The 17,728-nt window shown below is 36.3% G+C and overlaps 1 protein-coding gene across 10 annotated transcripts in view; it reads right to left on the bottom strand.

Moving 5' to 3' along the window:
* Positions 1-1,728: 1,728 nt before the first annotated feature.
* Positions 1,729-17,728, bottom strand: part of INPP4B (inositol polyphosphate-4-phosphatase type II B) — a 312,388-nt gene continuing 296,388 nt past the window's right edge. For 9 of the 10 annotated variants that reach the window (XM_059843843.1, XM_059843840.1, XM_059843839.1 and 6 more), the window contains one exon: positions 1,729-6,986. In XM_059843843.1, the coding sequence (XP_059699826.1) occupies positions 6,854-6,986 (133 nt within the window). In that variant the 3' untranslated portion in view covers positions 1,729-6,853. The remainder of the gene's footprint in view (positions 6,987-17,728) is intronic. The other variant, XR_009486134.1, reaches the window with a different exon arrangement.

Consider the following 17,728-nt stretch of genomic DNA (forward strand, 5'->3'; position numbering starts at 1 on the left):
CTTATTATAATAATTTATAGGAAACTGCCATCAACTTCCTTGCCATGACCGTGAATAAGTTCTTCCTGTGTGGGGCCTTGTACAAATAACATGTTTTTTGCAGTTCTGAACCAAAGTTCAGGAATACTAATAATTCTGAAACCTCTCACAAAACCTGGTCCTTGGAGTTTCTCACCTGGAGTGCCCCATTTCTGATTCTTTGCTTGTAAATAATGACTTTAGGACCAGACCTTAAACTTTTCTGCCTCTAAAAGGAAACTACTGAGGAATGGTATCACCCAAGGGGTGAATTCTGCTCTGGTTATCTATGACAGTTGTTCTAATTTTGTTAGAGTCAGCAGTCCTGTAAATTGCAGCAATCAAAAATATTGTTCCATGAAAAATGGATATAATATGTAGACTTTGCTGGGGAAAGATAGCAGTATTCTTTCCTTGTTCTTCTGCTGTTATTCTCCCAGCTTTGCACCTGTGGTCAGGTACTACTAGAGCAGACACTTAGAAAAGTGATTTCTACTGGGACAGAATTAGCCCCTTCCTTCCTCCTTTTTGTGTTCCCCAACTGAAGCCATTTTTTTCCTGAGAGACTACATAACACACGCACACCAAACTCATAACCTGGCAGCAGAGAGAATTTCCCCGACCAAGCCCCACCCCTGCAGACTGTGGTTCAGAAATATTATGTCATATACTCAAACATGCCCTGAAGTAACATTGGAAAGGGAATTGGTGCAAACATATTTTTACTATCATATTATTCTATCATCTCACTTCAGCTGTAGGTTCTTTCTCTTTTTCTCTCTTACATTGTTGTGAGAAGAAAGTGGCTCCCAGTTTACGAGGAAAATAAAATCCATAAACACTTAAAGTGAGACAAAGTAATTTTAAAATACTTTCAGTTTTATTAGTAAGAGACAAAACTCCTAGGCTCCTGTTGGCTGAATGCTAACAACTTTTTAACTTATTTCCAAAGAAGCACTAATTCCCAGTGTTTTCTAAAGGTTATCGAGAGCCTTGCAAGTAATTAAAATCTCACTAAATATATTTTAGTAAAACTAAAAATGCTAACATATAAACAGAGATACTAAATTATGCAAACACCTTCTACTCACTACTGATAGTACAGAGGAGCCACATTTTATCGTATACCCAAAAAGAAGATCTGTTTGCTACATTTCAGCTAACCATGGAGAACTTACCTTTCATTGTGGTGAGAGATCATATAATAAATCTAGATTCCAACAGAAGCTCAAGAAAACAGCACAGAAGCAACCCATAATTATTTCCCAAGGAAATAATTCACTGAGATGGTGAAGATGTAATACCAGACAAAGCATGACACATCACCTTTTTAGAAGTCTTCATTACAAAAAGTGTTGATCCCACCTGAACTTCAGATCAACAGTTATATGAGAGGGATTTCCTTATGGGCATGTGGATGTTTTGTTTGCTTTGAACTAGAAAATGCATGACCCACCTGGTTGTGAGATGAAAGTTATGGTAAGACTAAGAAGAATAGGAACTATTAATTTTTGCCCATTGCAAGCTTTTAACTGTTGTATGAGAACTTTTCTTAAATCCTTGCTCCTAGTGGTGATGAGACCTGTGAGTGGACTTCCACCAACTCCTTTAGGACAGAACACACTCTCATCAGCGTGGACAATCCTCCCTCTGGGCAACTCCACCACAATGACAATGAAAAATGAATAACGAACAAAAAAGTCAGAAACATAAAAAATAAACATTAAATTTATTTAAATAAAAATATACACATAGTGTACAATGGACATGGCTTACAGACAGCAATGAAACAAAAATGAAAAACCCTGAAATATATAAAGCATTGAATTCCTATAGTTGTGCTTCGTTTCTCTGGACAAACACATGCTGTGGACTGAAGTCCTGTTAATGTTACTTTTACACAGCCCTGCGTGCCCCAGAATGTAAGAAAGGAACATCACAAGGAAAACAAGTACCAAAGTAATTTGGGATTTTAGAAGTTTTAAAGTCAGACCATTCATAAATAGAAGTGCTGCAAACTTTTAAAGCATTTTACATGCATGGAAAGAGTAATCAAACACCACTGCCAACAGTTAGAGCAGTGTGGCTCAAATCTCACTACTCTGAACCGGGCATGTCCAGGGCACTCTTTTATCATAGACTCCAACTGTAACTCTTTTTTCCAGTCAGCACACAAATCCTGTGCCTTATGTTTCAGCTCTTTGGAATACGGAGACACTGGTTCACAAGTGTCTTATAGTTTATTTATCCTGAAGTATTTGCTCATATCTGAGCAAATGTAAGTTTTTAACCTTGGAACATGAGTATCATGCTGATAGTCATTGCTGTTGTATTACTTATTCAGCAGATGCTATGAAAGAAAGAGAAAATAAATGTTTGAGTCCTCCAGAGTGCAAGCCAAATGCTTGGCAACACAACAGCTGAGGTGTTGCATGCTTAAGGGAAAAAAACCCAGTGTTTTAAGGACTGAAGTCTGTGATTTTTTTTCTCTCTAAAAAGCATTTGGATGTTTTTTTTTTTTGTAAACATGCAATATATAAGGTAAGTTTGTGTTTTCAAGAATAGCAAATTACTTTAAAGCATTTCCATTGCAAACATCTGCTTTTAAGCTGCAAGGAAGTGAAAAGCAAGATGAAAACTGGTGTCTCATGGCGCTGCCTATACAGTGCACTTCTTTATAATAAAAAAGAGCATAAATATAGATATCAATGGTTTCAAGTTTACAACATAACCAACTGACACAATGTACGTATAAGACTGTTAAGTGATTACATACATTAATTCACCCAAGTATTTTTGCTGCATAGTTTCCAATGCAATTTCTTTCTCTGTTACACTGATTGACGTTCAGTGCATTTTCTGCTTTTTTTAAAATGAACCAAAGGATTTCTTGGAACTTGTGTTTAATCTAGAAATAAAAATAAGCTTTTCCTGAAACTTTTATTAGGCATATTATAGAGTACGCTTCAGAAAGAAGTGTTGCACTTCTTTATACCAAAATTACTAGTGAAGATTTAGAATATCATTACAAGTTATTCCACTGCAACTAAGTGAATTTTCCCCAGGAGAGATTGATTTAGACACAAAATTGTTTGTTAATTTCCTCATTTCACTTATGTAATGGCAAAATTCGGACAGCAAAAAATTAACATTGCAAAGGGCTTCATTAAGGCTACTTCTCAGTTAATACTTTGTTTCAGTTGTACTCCTAAATTATTTTTTCTTTATAATACAGACATTGCTAGGATTCCATCAAAATACATAGCTTCACAGAAAAAAAAATCAGATAACATAATTAATTTTTTTTTTCTAATTGCTCCATAAAAGCCAAAGTATAAACATTAATCAGAATGTATTTTAAATTCCTCAAAAGACTTCAGAAAAAAAGACCTGCCTGCTTAATGTCAGTCATAAACATGTATTATAAACAATAGATAATATAATGTCAGTCATAGACATGTATTATAACAATATTACAATCATTTCTGAGATAAAAAATACTTTAACATTCCTTCCTTATGTTTTTAGGCATTTTAGACTGGCTCTCTAGTCACTACTGTGTGGTACAAAACCCCCACATAACTGTGATGCATTGTACAAATATTGAAAGCTAGAAGCCCTTATTTCAGGATTCCTCAAGACAGATCCTGATTTGATTTCTACAAATAATATAATCTGTAAGACAAGATTTGGCTTTAGATGCCAGATGTATTTTTGAATTTTCATCTTCTAGCCCTTGAGAACTGCCCTCCTCTAAAAGCAGATTATTTTATACCTTACAAAGAGCAGTTATGGAACAGTTTTTGCAAAGCCACCATCAAAATCACTACCCTTACTACTCCCTCTGCAAGACAAACAATGTAGTTTGCTTATAAAAACTAAGTTGTGTAGTTTTACTCGTCTGAAATCCACAGTGAGCTACAAGACAATGTGCAAGACCCCAGGGATGAATTAACTCCTCTGTTAGACAATCAAACAACCCACAGGGCTGGAAGCAGCTGCTACAAAGAGTAAATGTACTCCATGTAACACAACCATCAACCTGCAGCAAACCCCTCTTTGTTTCTTCATAAAAGGCAAACCAGAAAACCCTCAAATTTTGAATCCATGGGCACAGCCTTTGCCCACAGGGACCACAGTAGCCCCCAGCAGGCAGTGACCGAACAACAAAACATTTGGCCTGTTTTGCTACTGAAGCAACGAGGTTTTTCCAGGAGACTTGGAGTACTTCAGGTTTTACAAAGCTCTCCTGACCTACAACCAGATATTCCAGTCCAAGTATTAGTGAGAAAAATTTCAGTACTATTTAGCACAGAATTCAGCCAACTCTTCTGTAATGGCCCAAGCACAATGAGGCTTCACTACAGCTGACTGATGTGTTTGTGGTTTTGTCTTAATTATCCTTAGCAAATAAGAGATTTATTTACTTTCACAAGAACATACTGTGAATGGCTGTTAAAACAAAAAGGATAGTAATGCAGTGCCATTTTTTCTTTCTCCTCATCAAATCCATGGCTTTAGCATGAAAAACAATTTCAAGACAAAAATAACATGGTAGTGACAACAGCAATTTAGAGCCCAGGCAGGATTAAAATGCTGAGGCAAAATCTTGAAAGACTATTTTCCTGACAAGAAAATCTAGATAATTTCATATTTTTAACTTGACAGAATGCCAATGGGACTCAGATAAAGAAGTCTAAGTACCTATAGCACCCAGCAGAGAACACCATCTCCACTGAGATTTTTACAGATAGTTAGTTTCAGAATTACTGTGCAATGGTTGACATTCTCTACTGCATTTTTGGGGGTTATTTCAGTGACCCATGAGGAATTTATCACTATCTCTAAACTGCATATGTAGGGCTTTTTTAAGCTAATAATAAGCATGTATATAGTGAGGGCTAGTGCAGCAGTCTGAGAGAAGAAAACATTACTTTTCTAGAAAGGATTATGTTCCATAAATCCACAAAAAAATTTCACACAGATCAGCTACATTATATTCATAGAAAAACACTAATTTATGCACATATCCAGCCACCCAATGAGTATTGTCCACTTCTACTGGTACATGACAAGAAGAAATCAAGGCATTATTTTCTTATCAGTCTGACCTTATCTGTGATGCATTGTCAACTCTTCTGACATATCCTGAAGTAATACATTCCAAGAAAAAGGAAGTCATTAATGACAGCATATTATATAATAGAAATAAAAAACTAATGCACCAAAACACTACTTACATTATCTACTTTTCTTGGAAAAAAAGTTGCAATTAGTTAATATATTGTATAGGTGAATTTCTGGCTCCACTGAAGTCAATGAATATTAGAACAAGGATCTCTTTCTGATGCTTTCCTACAAACTCCAAAGCCTGATCTTGCAAATATACAAGATGGATTTAATTTTAGCCAAATGATAGGTCAGTTCCATGGATCACCCAAATAGAATTTGCAGAATCAGGCTCTTAAATTCTGTTATAGTTACAGATTTATACCCAGTAATGAGTATTAATGGATTAAAAAGAACAAATTAAAAGTCATGGTGTATAGAGATTTCTTTGACTTCCACAGGAGTAAGCAAACATTTACTTCTTTTTCCATGGCAATTACAATTTCCTACAGATGCTCAAATTCCAAGGGCGGTTTCATTAGGATACATTTCTCATACTTCTGCTCTAGATATAAAAAGAAGGCATTACATAAAGGTCAGTAACCAGTGAATACTTGGGAATTTTAAATTGTATTCCTCTCTGGGAGGCAGAAGAAGGTAGTAAATAGAAACAATTAGAAAACACAAATGTTCTTTGCAAGACAAATTTCAGGATTAACACAAGCTGGCAGAGCATTAACATTCATTTTTAAAGCTAATAGCTCTTCATCCTAGAGCGTCTACCTGCAGCATTACAAATTTGATATAAATCAGCTGCAGTGGCTAACTAGTCCTAGTACAGCAGTTTACTCATAACATTTATTTTAGGCTTTCTAACAACATACATGTTTTCATAGTCTAAAGATACATTAACTCCTGTATATAGAACTTATTTTCCCTACCACTAAAGAAAATTTACTTTTAAGGGTTTACTCTAATTAGGAGGTCAAATTCAGGTCACATTATTTGTGGAATTAATCTCCCTGATTTCAGTGTGATTTATGTGAAAGTGAAAAAAGTGGTATTTGGCTGGGGTACAGAAAACCAAGAGTGATACATCCAAATGAACTGCAGGGAATCAAAATGGAATTACTGAAATTACAGTCTGCAATTACTAAAAACATATTATGAAGTTACCATGCTTATGTAAAGAAGCTAATTGTAATTACCAAAATTATATTTAGCCCAGGTATTAACCTTAGCATCTTTCATAAACATTTCTGTGAAGGGTTTAATCATTAGTGATCAAGACCTCAGTGCTCTGCTGGTTACAGAAAACACCTTTTCCAGCGGTAAGAGACCCCTTAAATCAAGTCTCAGGGTTTGGTTTGGAGTCAGAATGCCACCTTCCAGATTACTAATCTCTGTTCCTACAGCAAATGACATTTCCCTTTTTAATCTTCAATCAAATGACCCCAGAAACTAATTCCAGCTGGCTTATGAGTCACACTAAGCTTCAATTTCACAAAGATAAGTATATATTTGATATTCAGAATATCCAGTCCATTGATTTTTCATGGTATTTATTTCATAATGACTAATCAGATTAATTTCAATGTAAAATGATAAAACCTGATAAAAATAACACCTCCACCGGTTATACATTCCCAATTCATACGTCATAAACAGCAGTTGTTATATTCACTAATTAGCATGATATATGCTCCTGATTACACTTTTGTTAAACTTAGGTGTCAGCTTTTCCATATGTCCCCTCTGGAGGTCTGTAGTACTTTGGGAAAGCCATCAGCTGTATCATGTTGAATGCATACTTTCTGCATTTGACATTCTTCAGAACATTCTCTATGCGGCATCCTTCTCTAGTGAAAGGGGGAAAAAGTACAACTTCATGAAACATAGAATAAATAAATATGCTTTATTTGTTCATTGCAGAGTTTCAGCAACAGTTGAAGTAAAAATAACAAGGATTCAACTCTACATTTTTTTTTTCCATGAGTGATGATACATCTTACAGAATTAAATCCAAGGCCAGGCCCAGTTCAGTTATTGCCCTCAGAAATAGGTGATAAGATTTTCCATCCCCCCTAATATATCTGCCCTTGCGGTTTAAAGTTCAGTAAAAAAAATTAAATACTTTAATGATACATTTTCTTCTAATTCCAGAAATATATTTGCCTTTTAAACCTTTTCATAAGTTTTTTTTTTTTTTTTTTCACTTTGTTTGCTATATGTGTGCGAGTATACATTGCCCTAAAATGCTCATTCCAGGAATAAGGAATTTTATTAAATCTGGCCCTAAAGATTCGTGAAGGAAAATTTCATCTCTGCTTCATTTCCTGTATGTTCAGCTTTGCAATGAAAAAAAGAGAGAATGGCTTTTCAAACAGCCCAATCCACCTCTCTGCTTTATAAAGGAAGATGTTCATTCATATACAGTACAAAAGTCACAAGTGCCAAAGTGGTGGTGCATCAAGACATAAACAGAACTTTGTTAAAAAGAATATAAAAGTGTCTTGAAAGCAAAAGCAACTGAAGCAACAATTACAAACAGGCTAATTTCATTACAAAACAGAACTTAGTATATTCTATTTGCTCTACAGAAAAGGGTTAGTTGTAGCAAAGTAATAATAATTTATTAAACAAAAACAATCCCATCAGCTAGTTACAATGAAAAAACACCACGAAAGTGTAAGTCTCCCAAACCATTGCCCTGCCATATTTGTCTAGGTGTTAGTTTGTGTTGCGCAAATTCTTTTTTTTTTTTTTTTTTTTTTTGTCAGACTAATTACTCTAGAAAGCGGGGTTCAAGCATTCAGGATTCCACAACTTCTATACAGTGACAGCATTGTAAGTGGGCTTTCTTTGCGCTAATTACAGTGGGAAAGTTTTACCATGAACAGAAAGAGCAAATCAATTCACTCAATGCATAGTATACTTCTTGGAGTTCAGAAAAAAGAATGAAAACACAGTACATTTCAGACATTGGAATCTTAAAGATGAATCCTTGGGGTCTGAGACTGTAGAAATATTACAACATGATTCCTTTTTTCTAGAGTTTGTTGCTGTTTGTAGAAAAGAAAGGAACACAAGTGAAGTTTATTGATATTTGGCTAATAGCAAAGCAAGACTTAAAATAAGCCACACAACCAGCAAGTGTGAGCTGACAAGCAGCAAGGCGACAGGATAGAAGTGTCGAGAAGTTGGCTTGTTATCAGTTAGACAGCCTGTTTCGGGATCATCCGATTCATTCAGTGCTCCCTGGGTTTGTCTGCTGTTAAACAGGGGAAGTTAGGAACAGATAGAACAGCATTTAAGCAGCAAAGAAAGCCAACACACAGGTATTTTGACAAAGTAAAAGTACATAGCCATTTTGATGAAATAGATTTATCTAAGTACTTCCAGTATAGCTTTTGTGTTCTACAGCTGACACGGGAAGCATGATGACTGGGTGGCTACTAACGTATTAATGCTGCTAGGTGCCTTGGAGTAGTATTCACAAGTGAACATTAAATAACTTCCACAATGAACTACATTATCACTAAAATGAACACACACACTGAACAGAAATGAAATAAGGAAGTTTAAAAGAAAAAGTTAAGGAAACAAAGAACAAAAGATCATGAGTATGTCACAATGCAACACTGAACAAGTAGCGTCTCCATGGTGTTCACAAGCTTTTCAGTCCTGCTTCAGTATCTATTATGAAGTTTATTGGCAGAAATGAAAAGGCCACACACTAACAGCTGTTCTAAAATAGTATTAAATGATGGTAAATTGACTATAAAAAATCATCAGTGGTGGTGACTCAAAGTCAATAGCAGTTCTTTTTATTTAAAGGGTTGCACATACATTCCTGTAAGTAAATCACCTTGTATCTTTATCAGTCAACCCAGGGAGGAGGTAATCTACTTACAAGGAAGTTCTGTTGAATCACACTGAATTGTGTGGTCATTGTCCTACCAGAGCAACAAGGATACTTCCACTGCCAGGCTTTCCTTTTGTATTCTTGACAGATTCTCCGTAAGAAGAATTACTCACACTTCAACCACACTTCTTCAACCCCTCTGAAGCTTACTTGCATTAACGCAGGAGTCCTGTTTATAGACTTCCTTTGGGCAGCAAGGACTGGCAAGATGTTTTATTTTTTTATTTACTATGAATATCCTGTGATGAAAAGATAACTTGCCATTTTTTAATGTGGACTTGAGAATATCCAAATATATCAGATGACAACACAGTGCCCTTTCAGAAGCACGTGTCACAAGTATGCTCTTTCTTTCAAGAAAGAAAATGCTGGCAGACATTACCTTTACTGTCCCACAGCTCCAGGTAAGATGAAGAGGATACTCTGAAGACAGCAGCAGCCACACCACCTTACAGAAAGCCTGCCTTTCTGACTTGTGTGTTAAATGGCAGTGTTGCATTTCTTAAGCTTGGATAGCAAGACAGGTGCAAGAACTGCATTTGCAAGTGGAACCCTAGGCAAGGGGGGGTTGATCAAAACCTTTCCTTGCCAAATTTCTCTTTTGAACAAGCCTTCCATAATAAGGTCTTAGTCTTATTCTTTGCTTTGAACATTCAGTCTGTATGTTACACTAATAAAGGGATCAATACATACTATTTTAAATAGCAAAATAAAAGATAAAAAAATAAAATCCCTGCTATTTTCATCTAGGTCAAAGTAATTTCTGGTGGCAGTGTGTCTGCTGCTTTTGTTCTATAGATTTCAATTGTCCATGGATAGAACTTGGGCAGAAGTCAGACTTTACCGTAGACATTCTTTCAGAAACTCAAGAAATGAAGCTAATTGCATGATTTATTGGGCCTGTCAACACTGAAATAAGTAATTCTGTGTTTCTCTATAAGACTGCCCCAGTTATGCCTCTGTCCTAGGGTCCATCCACAGAACTTCCTTCTTCTTCTGCTCACAGTGACATTACTGTTTGTGATCAGCTGTGAGGACTAACTTTATTACTCCCAGTTGTCCTCCACTATGTATTTCTATATACTTTTAAGAAACTGCTGCTTGCTGGTTTTCCTTTTTTTTTTTTTTTCCTTAATCTCTACAGCATTCCACAGGTTTGTCCCTTTGACACTGTCCTGTCACTCCCTTCCTACTCTTCAAGGTAAGCCTGCAGGTTTCAGCTGACTTCCATTATGCCCATAATTAATGAGAACTCCAGCTCAACCCTCATTGTCCCATCTCCTCCTTTCCAGTCACAGAGTCCAGGTGATTCTTGTTTGCCCTGCATCTCTTCCATTACAGACATCATATGTGCTCATACAGCTGAGTGGATGCAGAGACCAAACTTTTTTTTTCTGGAGAAATCCATCTGGGCAGCAGTAAAGCTGAGCATTCAGTAAGTTTGCACAGCCACTGCATTAATCAGATTGATTGTTTACATCAATCTGGAGAGCCTTGGCTTTGTACATCAATGGTTTATTCCAAGCAGGCTGAGTCACACACTTGCAGGTTGTCCCTACAGGGATGAACCCTCCTGCTTCTGTGGTGTGCCTTGCTCTGTTGGACTCCACATCTCAGCAGTGTGACTGTCTTTAATCTACATTGCTACAAGTCCCATTAGCATCAGTGAGATTTATGCAGGTGTAATGATGAAAACACAGATAAAAGCCATTTGTTCTGTTTTTTTTTTTTTTTTAATAGAAAAACCTACAGTACATTTGTTCTTTGATATGCTGAAATAAATGATCAGTGTCTTTTAACATAAAAAGTTCTATTTTTCCCCCAGGAAAATGACTGTGAACAGCTGATGCACAGGGACTTCTGTTCCACAAATTAGTCACATCATTCAATGCACGATTCAATAAGACAACCTCAAAATAGAGCAAGAGGATCCAACTCCATTATTAGCTTCCTAAGAACAAGCTGAGCAGAGTAGCTAAATATGCTTTTAATTTAAGAGGAATATTTGTTCAGGGTCAGATGCCTTGCTAAGGTCTGCCAATATTTTTCAATGCAGTGCAGTGACAGTGCCTTCCAACACACCCTAAAGTGTCCTCTGCAGTGACTATTAAACAAAGCAAGGACCTACACCCAGCTGTCAGCATCATAATATTGCTTCCCCTGGCTCATCCAACCCTGGAGAAGTTTTACTTCAAACAGCAGGAATCCCACTAGTGCTCTATCAGCTGTATTTATTTGGCTTCTGACTGACAACACAACCAGAACAGAGTGCTAAGAGTGCTACATGCTAAGGTGTGAAGATACAGCCATAGTTTCAGATGTTATCTCCATAACAAATTGTACTTCAACAGCAAAAGGAAGGAAGAAGACTCACAAAATAACCAGCAAGTTTCTATTTCACAAATAATTTTAACAGAAGTAGTGAAAGCTTCTAAGTTTGTAACATCTGGAGTCATGAACACCCCACTAATGTATCATACAATTTTTATTCATTTACTCTCAAATTGTTCATTTGAGATCTACAGCACAGCATAAACACATTGTAGCAGCCAAGGGTTTTGTAAGTTAATGCCAATATAACCATTTCAGCCTGCCTTCTATCTCATTTGATGCTTTATCATCCTAAATTCCTATTAGGAGTTGCTGCATGCTTATCAAATGAGACAAAGGCAAAACAGCAGCTATTTTTTGTTTTCAAATTCAGATGATAAATTATTTGAACCTCAAAGCAGTGAAGCAGAGATGATGAAAATGGTGTGAGGAAAAAGCCTCTCAAGTCCTTATAGAGTCAAACATACACATGAGGGTGCATTCTGGCTTTTGATTATCAGTCACACTGATGTTCCTGAGCAATTTTTTTGGAGGAGATGATTTTCACATTTTGGGATGTATGCTTCTTTTTTAGAACTTTTCCAGCTACAGTTTTAAGCAACACTGGAAATGCTGAACTGTTCTACATTATTTACTCAGGTAGAATAAATAGGCAGCTTTCTATCAAGAGGTGTCCCATGTGCTAGTGGTGACTACAGTTTGAATTCATGTCCTACTACACTTGTACTTTATGGGATTTTTCCTTTTTTTTTTTTGTAGACAGATTCAAGCAAGTATTTGCTGCTGCTGCTGTGTTTTTCTTGTTAAACTCCAGGGCTGACACAGAAAAATGAAAGTGAAAGTAAGTTGCTTCTCTAGAGTCCCATCTGACAATAGGAGAGACATTTCTTCAAATAGAAAGGATTGCTAACAGTTCTCAGTCTTACACAATTTTGGCAACTTACCTATTCTTTTTATTTCAAGACAGTCAAATTCAGAAACAGCTTTCAAGAAGCAGCTTCTCTTAAGAAGTTTTTGGAATGAGAGCATCCTTATTTCTACATTATACATGTTACTGGGATTGACTGAAACACTTCAGAGACTAATCACCTGTATCAATGTACAGAGCACTACAGCTCAAGAAGGCAGCCTTAACTTTTTCAAAGAGAAAAGGTGGGATTCTTGTGAACATCTCCTAGCCATTACGAAGCTGCTGCACTATAACATCTAGAAGAATAAAACATGATTCAGAAGAAAATAAACAAGTCTCAGCCTAGTCCTGAATGATTTTGGTATCAGAGCAGAACTCAGATAAAACATATAAAGGAAACAAAATTTTATTTTGAAAGATAAAGTTGATACAATAAAACTCCCACAATTTTTAAGAACAAAAAAATGGTTCTGCATTGTTTCAAAATGGAAGATAAGGGAAGGGAACCAGCAGAGACATCTTTTATATCAATGATCTTTACAATTATTCTTTTTCTGATACACATTTAATAACTTACAATTTTTTCCCTCAAATCTATACAGCACTAAATAAAGTAGAAGATGTTAGAAATCAATTTTTACTGCTTACATGATCCTATAATCTGAGCTCAAAACAACTAGAATTGCTGAAACTGATGAGCAGTCTTAGATCTAAGAATACTGAGGAATGCAGTCAGCGATTTAGACAGCTGCTATTTAAACATACACAAAAAAACCAGACTGTTTATTGAATTTGTTTCATCAAATTACCACACTAAACTCCCTTCTCCTGTTTTACTTTTTGTGCTGCAAGTTTTTCCCTACTCTTGCTTGTGCTGGCATCCTCTATTTCCCTACTCCTTTCTTCTCTCCTTGTCTGGTTATTACACAAGACTTTTCTAATATATTATTTAGGAAATAAAAAGGAAAGCATATCATCTAACATGAGGCTTGACCACTGAGTTGGACCAAGTAGCAGATTCACGGTGCAGTCATGATGATAAGACACCTAGATCTTGAAAAACAGCTATTGTGAAATAACTGTGGGGTTTGAGCTCAAAACTACTATGAAATTTCAGTCTGTACAAAGCTGAAAAATCAATTTTGAGGAGGTGCTCAGAGACAGAAAGCTACTGGAGGCTCAACGGTGAACAGGGTACAGATTTTAAGCACTATTAAGAACAGGCCATAACAGTTCAGTACAGAGCAGCAGATTAATAAAGAAACCCTCTTGCAGCAGTATTTAATAACAGCCAAGGAGACACTTCATCTTACAGCCACACAACCATATCCAGGAAAATGCTGTTGTCTAATGTGCTCACATGGACAGACAGGGATACTTTGGAGGAATGCTGAGGTCAAAATTCAATTTACACAGTTGCTCTTTTGCTCTGCTGTGTATGTGTTCTCCTTCAAGTCAAAATAATTATAAATGTGCAAATTTATGACCTATTTTATCAGCTTAGCTGTGTTTGGTTTTCCCAGAGCAAGTGAAAGAGGCACACACCCTGTACTGCAGGCAACAAAACAGCACAACTCATTCCAGCTTTGGGCTATGGAAACATCTCCCAAACTGTTGGCTCACCACAGAGCAACACCCCTACTATTTGTCTATGTTTACTTTTTAACATACAATTAACTCTGAAGAATAGATGAAAAAAGGGCAGTTTCAAGCTTTATATCTAATATGCATAAAAAATGCTACTGGGTAATATACCAGTGTTAATCTTAGCAGTTTAGAAATCTCTGCTGATTGCAGAAGAATTAATATTTTCCTTTGTCACTGATACAGAATGCCCGCAAGAATGTTTTTCCTTCAACATTAAGAGTTACTATGTAGTAAAAAATAACATTGACAAAATGATTATAGTGAAAATATAAGAAACATAAAGAAAAAATTCCAGTTCAAATCACAATTTTTGTCACTGGTGCACTTAAGACACTTACATTAGCAGGTTAAATTCACCCTCAGCATCTGAACAGCAAAGACAAGTTGACTTTCTGCGCCTGTGTCCCTTAATCTGCCAAAATGGACAATAGATACTGCCCCATGGGAACAGTACCTTGGTCATGCCAACTCCCAAACTGCCCTGGAATCACTTGAGAGTACACTTAATCTACCAAAACTGCATCAGGAAACATTTAATAATTTCACTGTATAAAATGAATGAGATAATGTTCTATCCCCAGAGGTTTTTAATTTGCAAGTGTGGCCAGAGGCTTCAAGTCCTGCAGAGTCATTGCGGTGACTGTGTGAGAGATTAGCTTCAGACCTGAAAAGTGACGGCTTTGCAGAAGATATTCTTCTTTACCTGTCAAGACAGCTGAGCAGTTTTTGAAACATGATTTTCACCTCTACTATACTCCAAGGAAAAGATTTGCTATTTCATTCTGCTATTTACCAATAGTGCTCTGCAGTATTACACATCAATTTTACAAAGGTTTCTCTTTCTATCAAAAAATATGGCTCTAATAATCTTCCTAGACACTCTTCTATAAAGTATTAGGATTATATGTATATGTGAATTTCTCAGGACAAATTTGCGAAATCTTTCCTGACAAAATTCACTTACAAGGTTTGAAATTCAGTCTAATGTACAACCAAAACTAAAGCAAATGTGGTCTATATCTTTGTGCAGGAAAACAAGCAAGCAAAACCCCACAGGTTTTACCTGCAGTTAACCTCTGAATACCTACAACATTTCCCTTCCATAAGGCTATGGCACTGCCATAATTGGTTATTGAGTCGCACTTGTTTCCAGACTGTTTCTGTCACAGCAAGAAAGTTTTACTGAAGATGTACTTTAGCTCACATAGCACAGTGAAACATAAATCCACGATAAATTCTTTCATATGTCTAATCAGGTTTAAATACTTTCTGTTAACCATGAAAATAGATCTTCGTGAGTCATCCCTTTTCTTTTGGCAAAATTTTTTTTTAGTCGTTTTCCCCATGCTGAGGACAAGTAGCAAAGCTGATTTAAGAGGCAGAAAGGGCTTCCCACACTAGTTAACAGACATGTGAGAAAGATGATGCTTAAAATCTGTCATTCATATCTATATGTTCAAATCTACGGGTTGGATGACAGAATTAAGGTCAGAGAACTGCTGGTGTAAACAGAAGATTATTTAATCTATGTTGCATCCCTAATTTGGGTATTTTAAGGGAGGAGGATGCTGAACAGCAGGAATTCTAAATTTGGATGATGTGACTTGCTGGGTTTTTTTGTCTGCAACTTCAGTTTGAGATATACTAAAGGAGGAATGCAACTGCTTCTCATTAATGACACCAACTCACATAGTCTCTTCATGGGATTAACCAAAGTGTGAGTCATAAACTACAGGCAACTGCTAGTCCCTTTCAGCTAAATAATGCCAGTTCATTAAAAACTTTCACCTAACACACTGATAAATTTTTAAAAAAAACACAAAACCAGTTTGAGATCTTCTCTGTTGTGATCCCAGCTGTTCTTTCAGCAGCACACAACAATATGTGGGTATATTTATACAAGGTGAATTTGTGCACATATAGATTCCCCAGTCACAAAGAAAAATGCATCTAAATCTCTTTTTAGCTGCTACCAGGAACAAAAAATGCAGCCCTGTTTTGGTTGGGTAGGGAGCTAACCAAAACAATATATCCAAAAAACGCATAGGCTGGGATGCAGACTGCAGCAACCTAAAAATTGTATTCCAACATTACTACCAATAAACCATCTTCTCTTCTCTTTAGCAGGTAGATTTTAAGAGAACTTTGGAAAATGCAAAATCAGGAACACACTATTTTTCCATGTACTTCCTTCAGGGCAAATGACAAGGCTGGATAAAATTCTTATTTAAATGCCTTGAATGCATTTGTCGTCTTTTCTTTTAATAGGTAGAATATGGAGACTTAGAGGAATAAACCTTTCTATGAGAAATTAGGAGTGAATATAATTCTTTCATCTTGTTTTGTTTCAGTATCTTTTTAGAAGATGGCTGAAGTTTTGGAGCCTGTTCTTCACCCAAGTACCAAAGAGGAGAACTGAAACTGAAATCTTTTAAACAATATATTGCATACAAGCATTGTCTCTTTGGTTGTTAAGCTGCATTTGTAAGGAAATTTTTATTTCAATGCTACTGCAGCTTTGTTTAGAAGTTCATGGTATCTCACAAAGACAATATTAGCACAGATTCACTTTTTAAGCAAAAATAGCACTGCACTGACAGGGAAAATAAAGAGATGAAAGCCCATACTGTTTTGCCCCCACTATCAAGAAAAAAAAGACTTTCAGAAGATCTGAGATCACAAAGACTAAAAATTCAATAAGCCATATATTTACCTTCTGCATTCCTAAATCTTTGCTAGCAGAAAGGATAAATAATTTATAACACAGGTGCAAATATCTTCCTCTCTGTAATAACACTACATTTTTCTTACTGTTACAAAGAGCTGAAGGACATGGTTTCGCTCAGTGCAGTAACAGTAATTGTCAGTTTGTCAAAGATGAAAGATGCAGCTCTCAGGATAAGCTCTATGAACTATCCTCAGGACTCCCCGAGCAGAAGAAGAGTTCACTACACTGTCAGCATCACTTAACCATGAGCTAAGTCTCTGACAGAGGAAAAAAAAAAGGCAATTTACTTCCTGACCTGGACTGAACTATTAGATACATATTAATTTTTTATAAAGTCAGTCTTTTCTGTGTTGCAGACTGTATTCTATGAAGCACACAATCAGTAGTGTGGAAACATTCTCACCAAAGTTCTAACTGCAATGCCATGGGACCTTCTACAGAATCTGCCAATTCCTGAAACTTTGGAGTCTCTGGATTTGAGATATTTTAAATATGAATGTTCCCAAGCACATATTCAGCAAGCCACATATGCAACTGCCAAGCAGAACAGCAATGGGACTTTCTACATTTGGTGGCAACTGCAGTCACAAGTAAGTAGAATGAATGCTATTTTTAAATGCTTATAATTGGGAAAAGAGGGTGTTTTCCTATGAGAAATCCAAAACACAAAAAAATTGGAAACATCCAAGATTTTGTGGGAAACATTCATCCATTATTACTTTCTTCTGAAGAAGCAGCACATCAATAGCAATGTTGGAGTATTTCCTTCCTTCCCCAGGATGGGACACAGAAGGTAGCAAGTGGGTATAAATCGCTCACTGGGATGGTGGAGAGTGATCTTTGTCTACAGTGGATTTTTCTACTCTATTGTGTGCACTGCTTTTTATGTACACTGGAAGGAAAACAGTTTAAGAAACATTTCAGAGTTTCATCATCTCATGGTGCTCCCGCTTTAGATAAACACTGCTCCAATTTTCCAGAAAACCCCTGTATTTTGAAATAACTTCAAAATATTAGACTACATGGACTGAGGTTGTGCTAGGGGCAATGCCAGTGCCTC

The sequence above is a fragment of the Haemorhous mexicanus genome, chromosome 4 (assembly GCF_027477595.1).
Source record: "Haemorhous mexicanus isolate bHaeMex1 chromosome 4, bHaeMex1.pri, whole genome shotgun sequence".
Taxonomy (NCBI): domain Eukaryota; kingdom Metazoa; phylum Chordata; class Aves; order Passeriformes; family Fringillidae; genus Haemorhous; species Haemorhous mexicanus.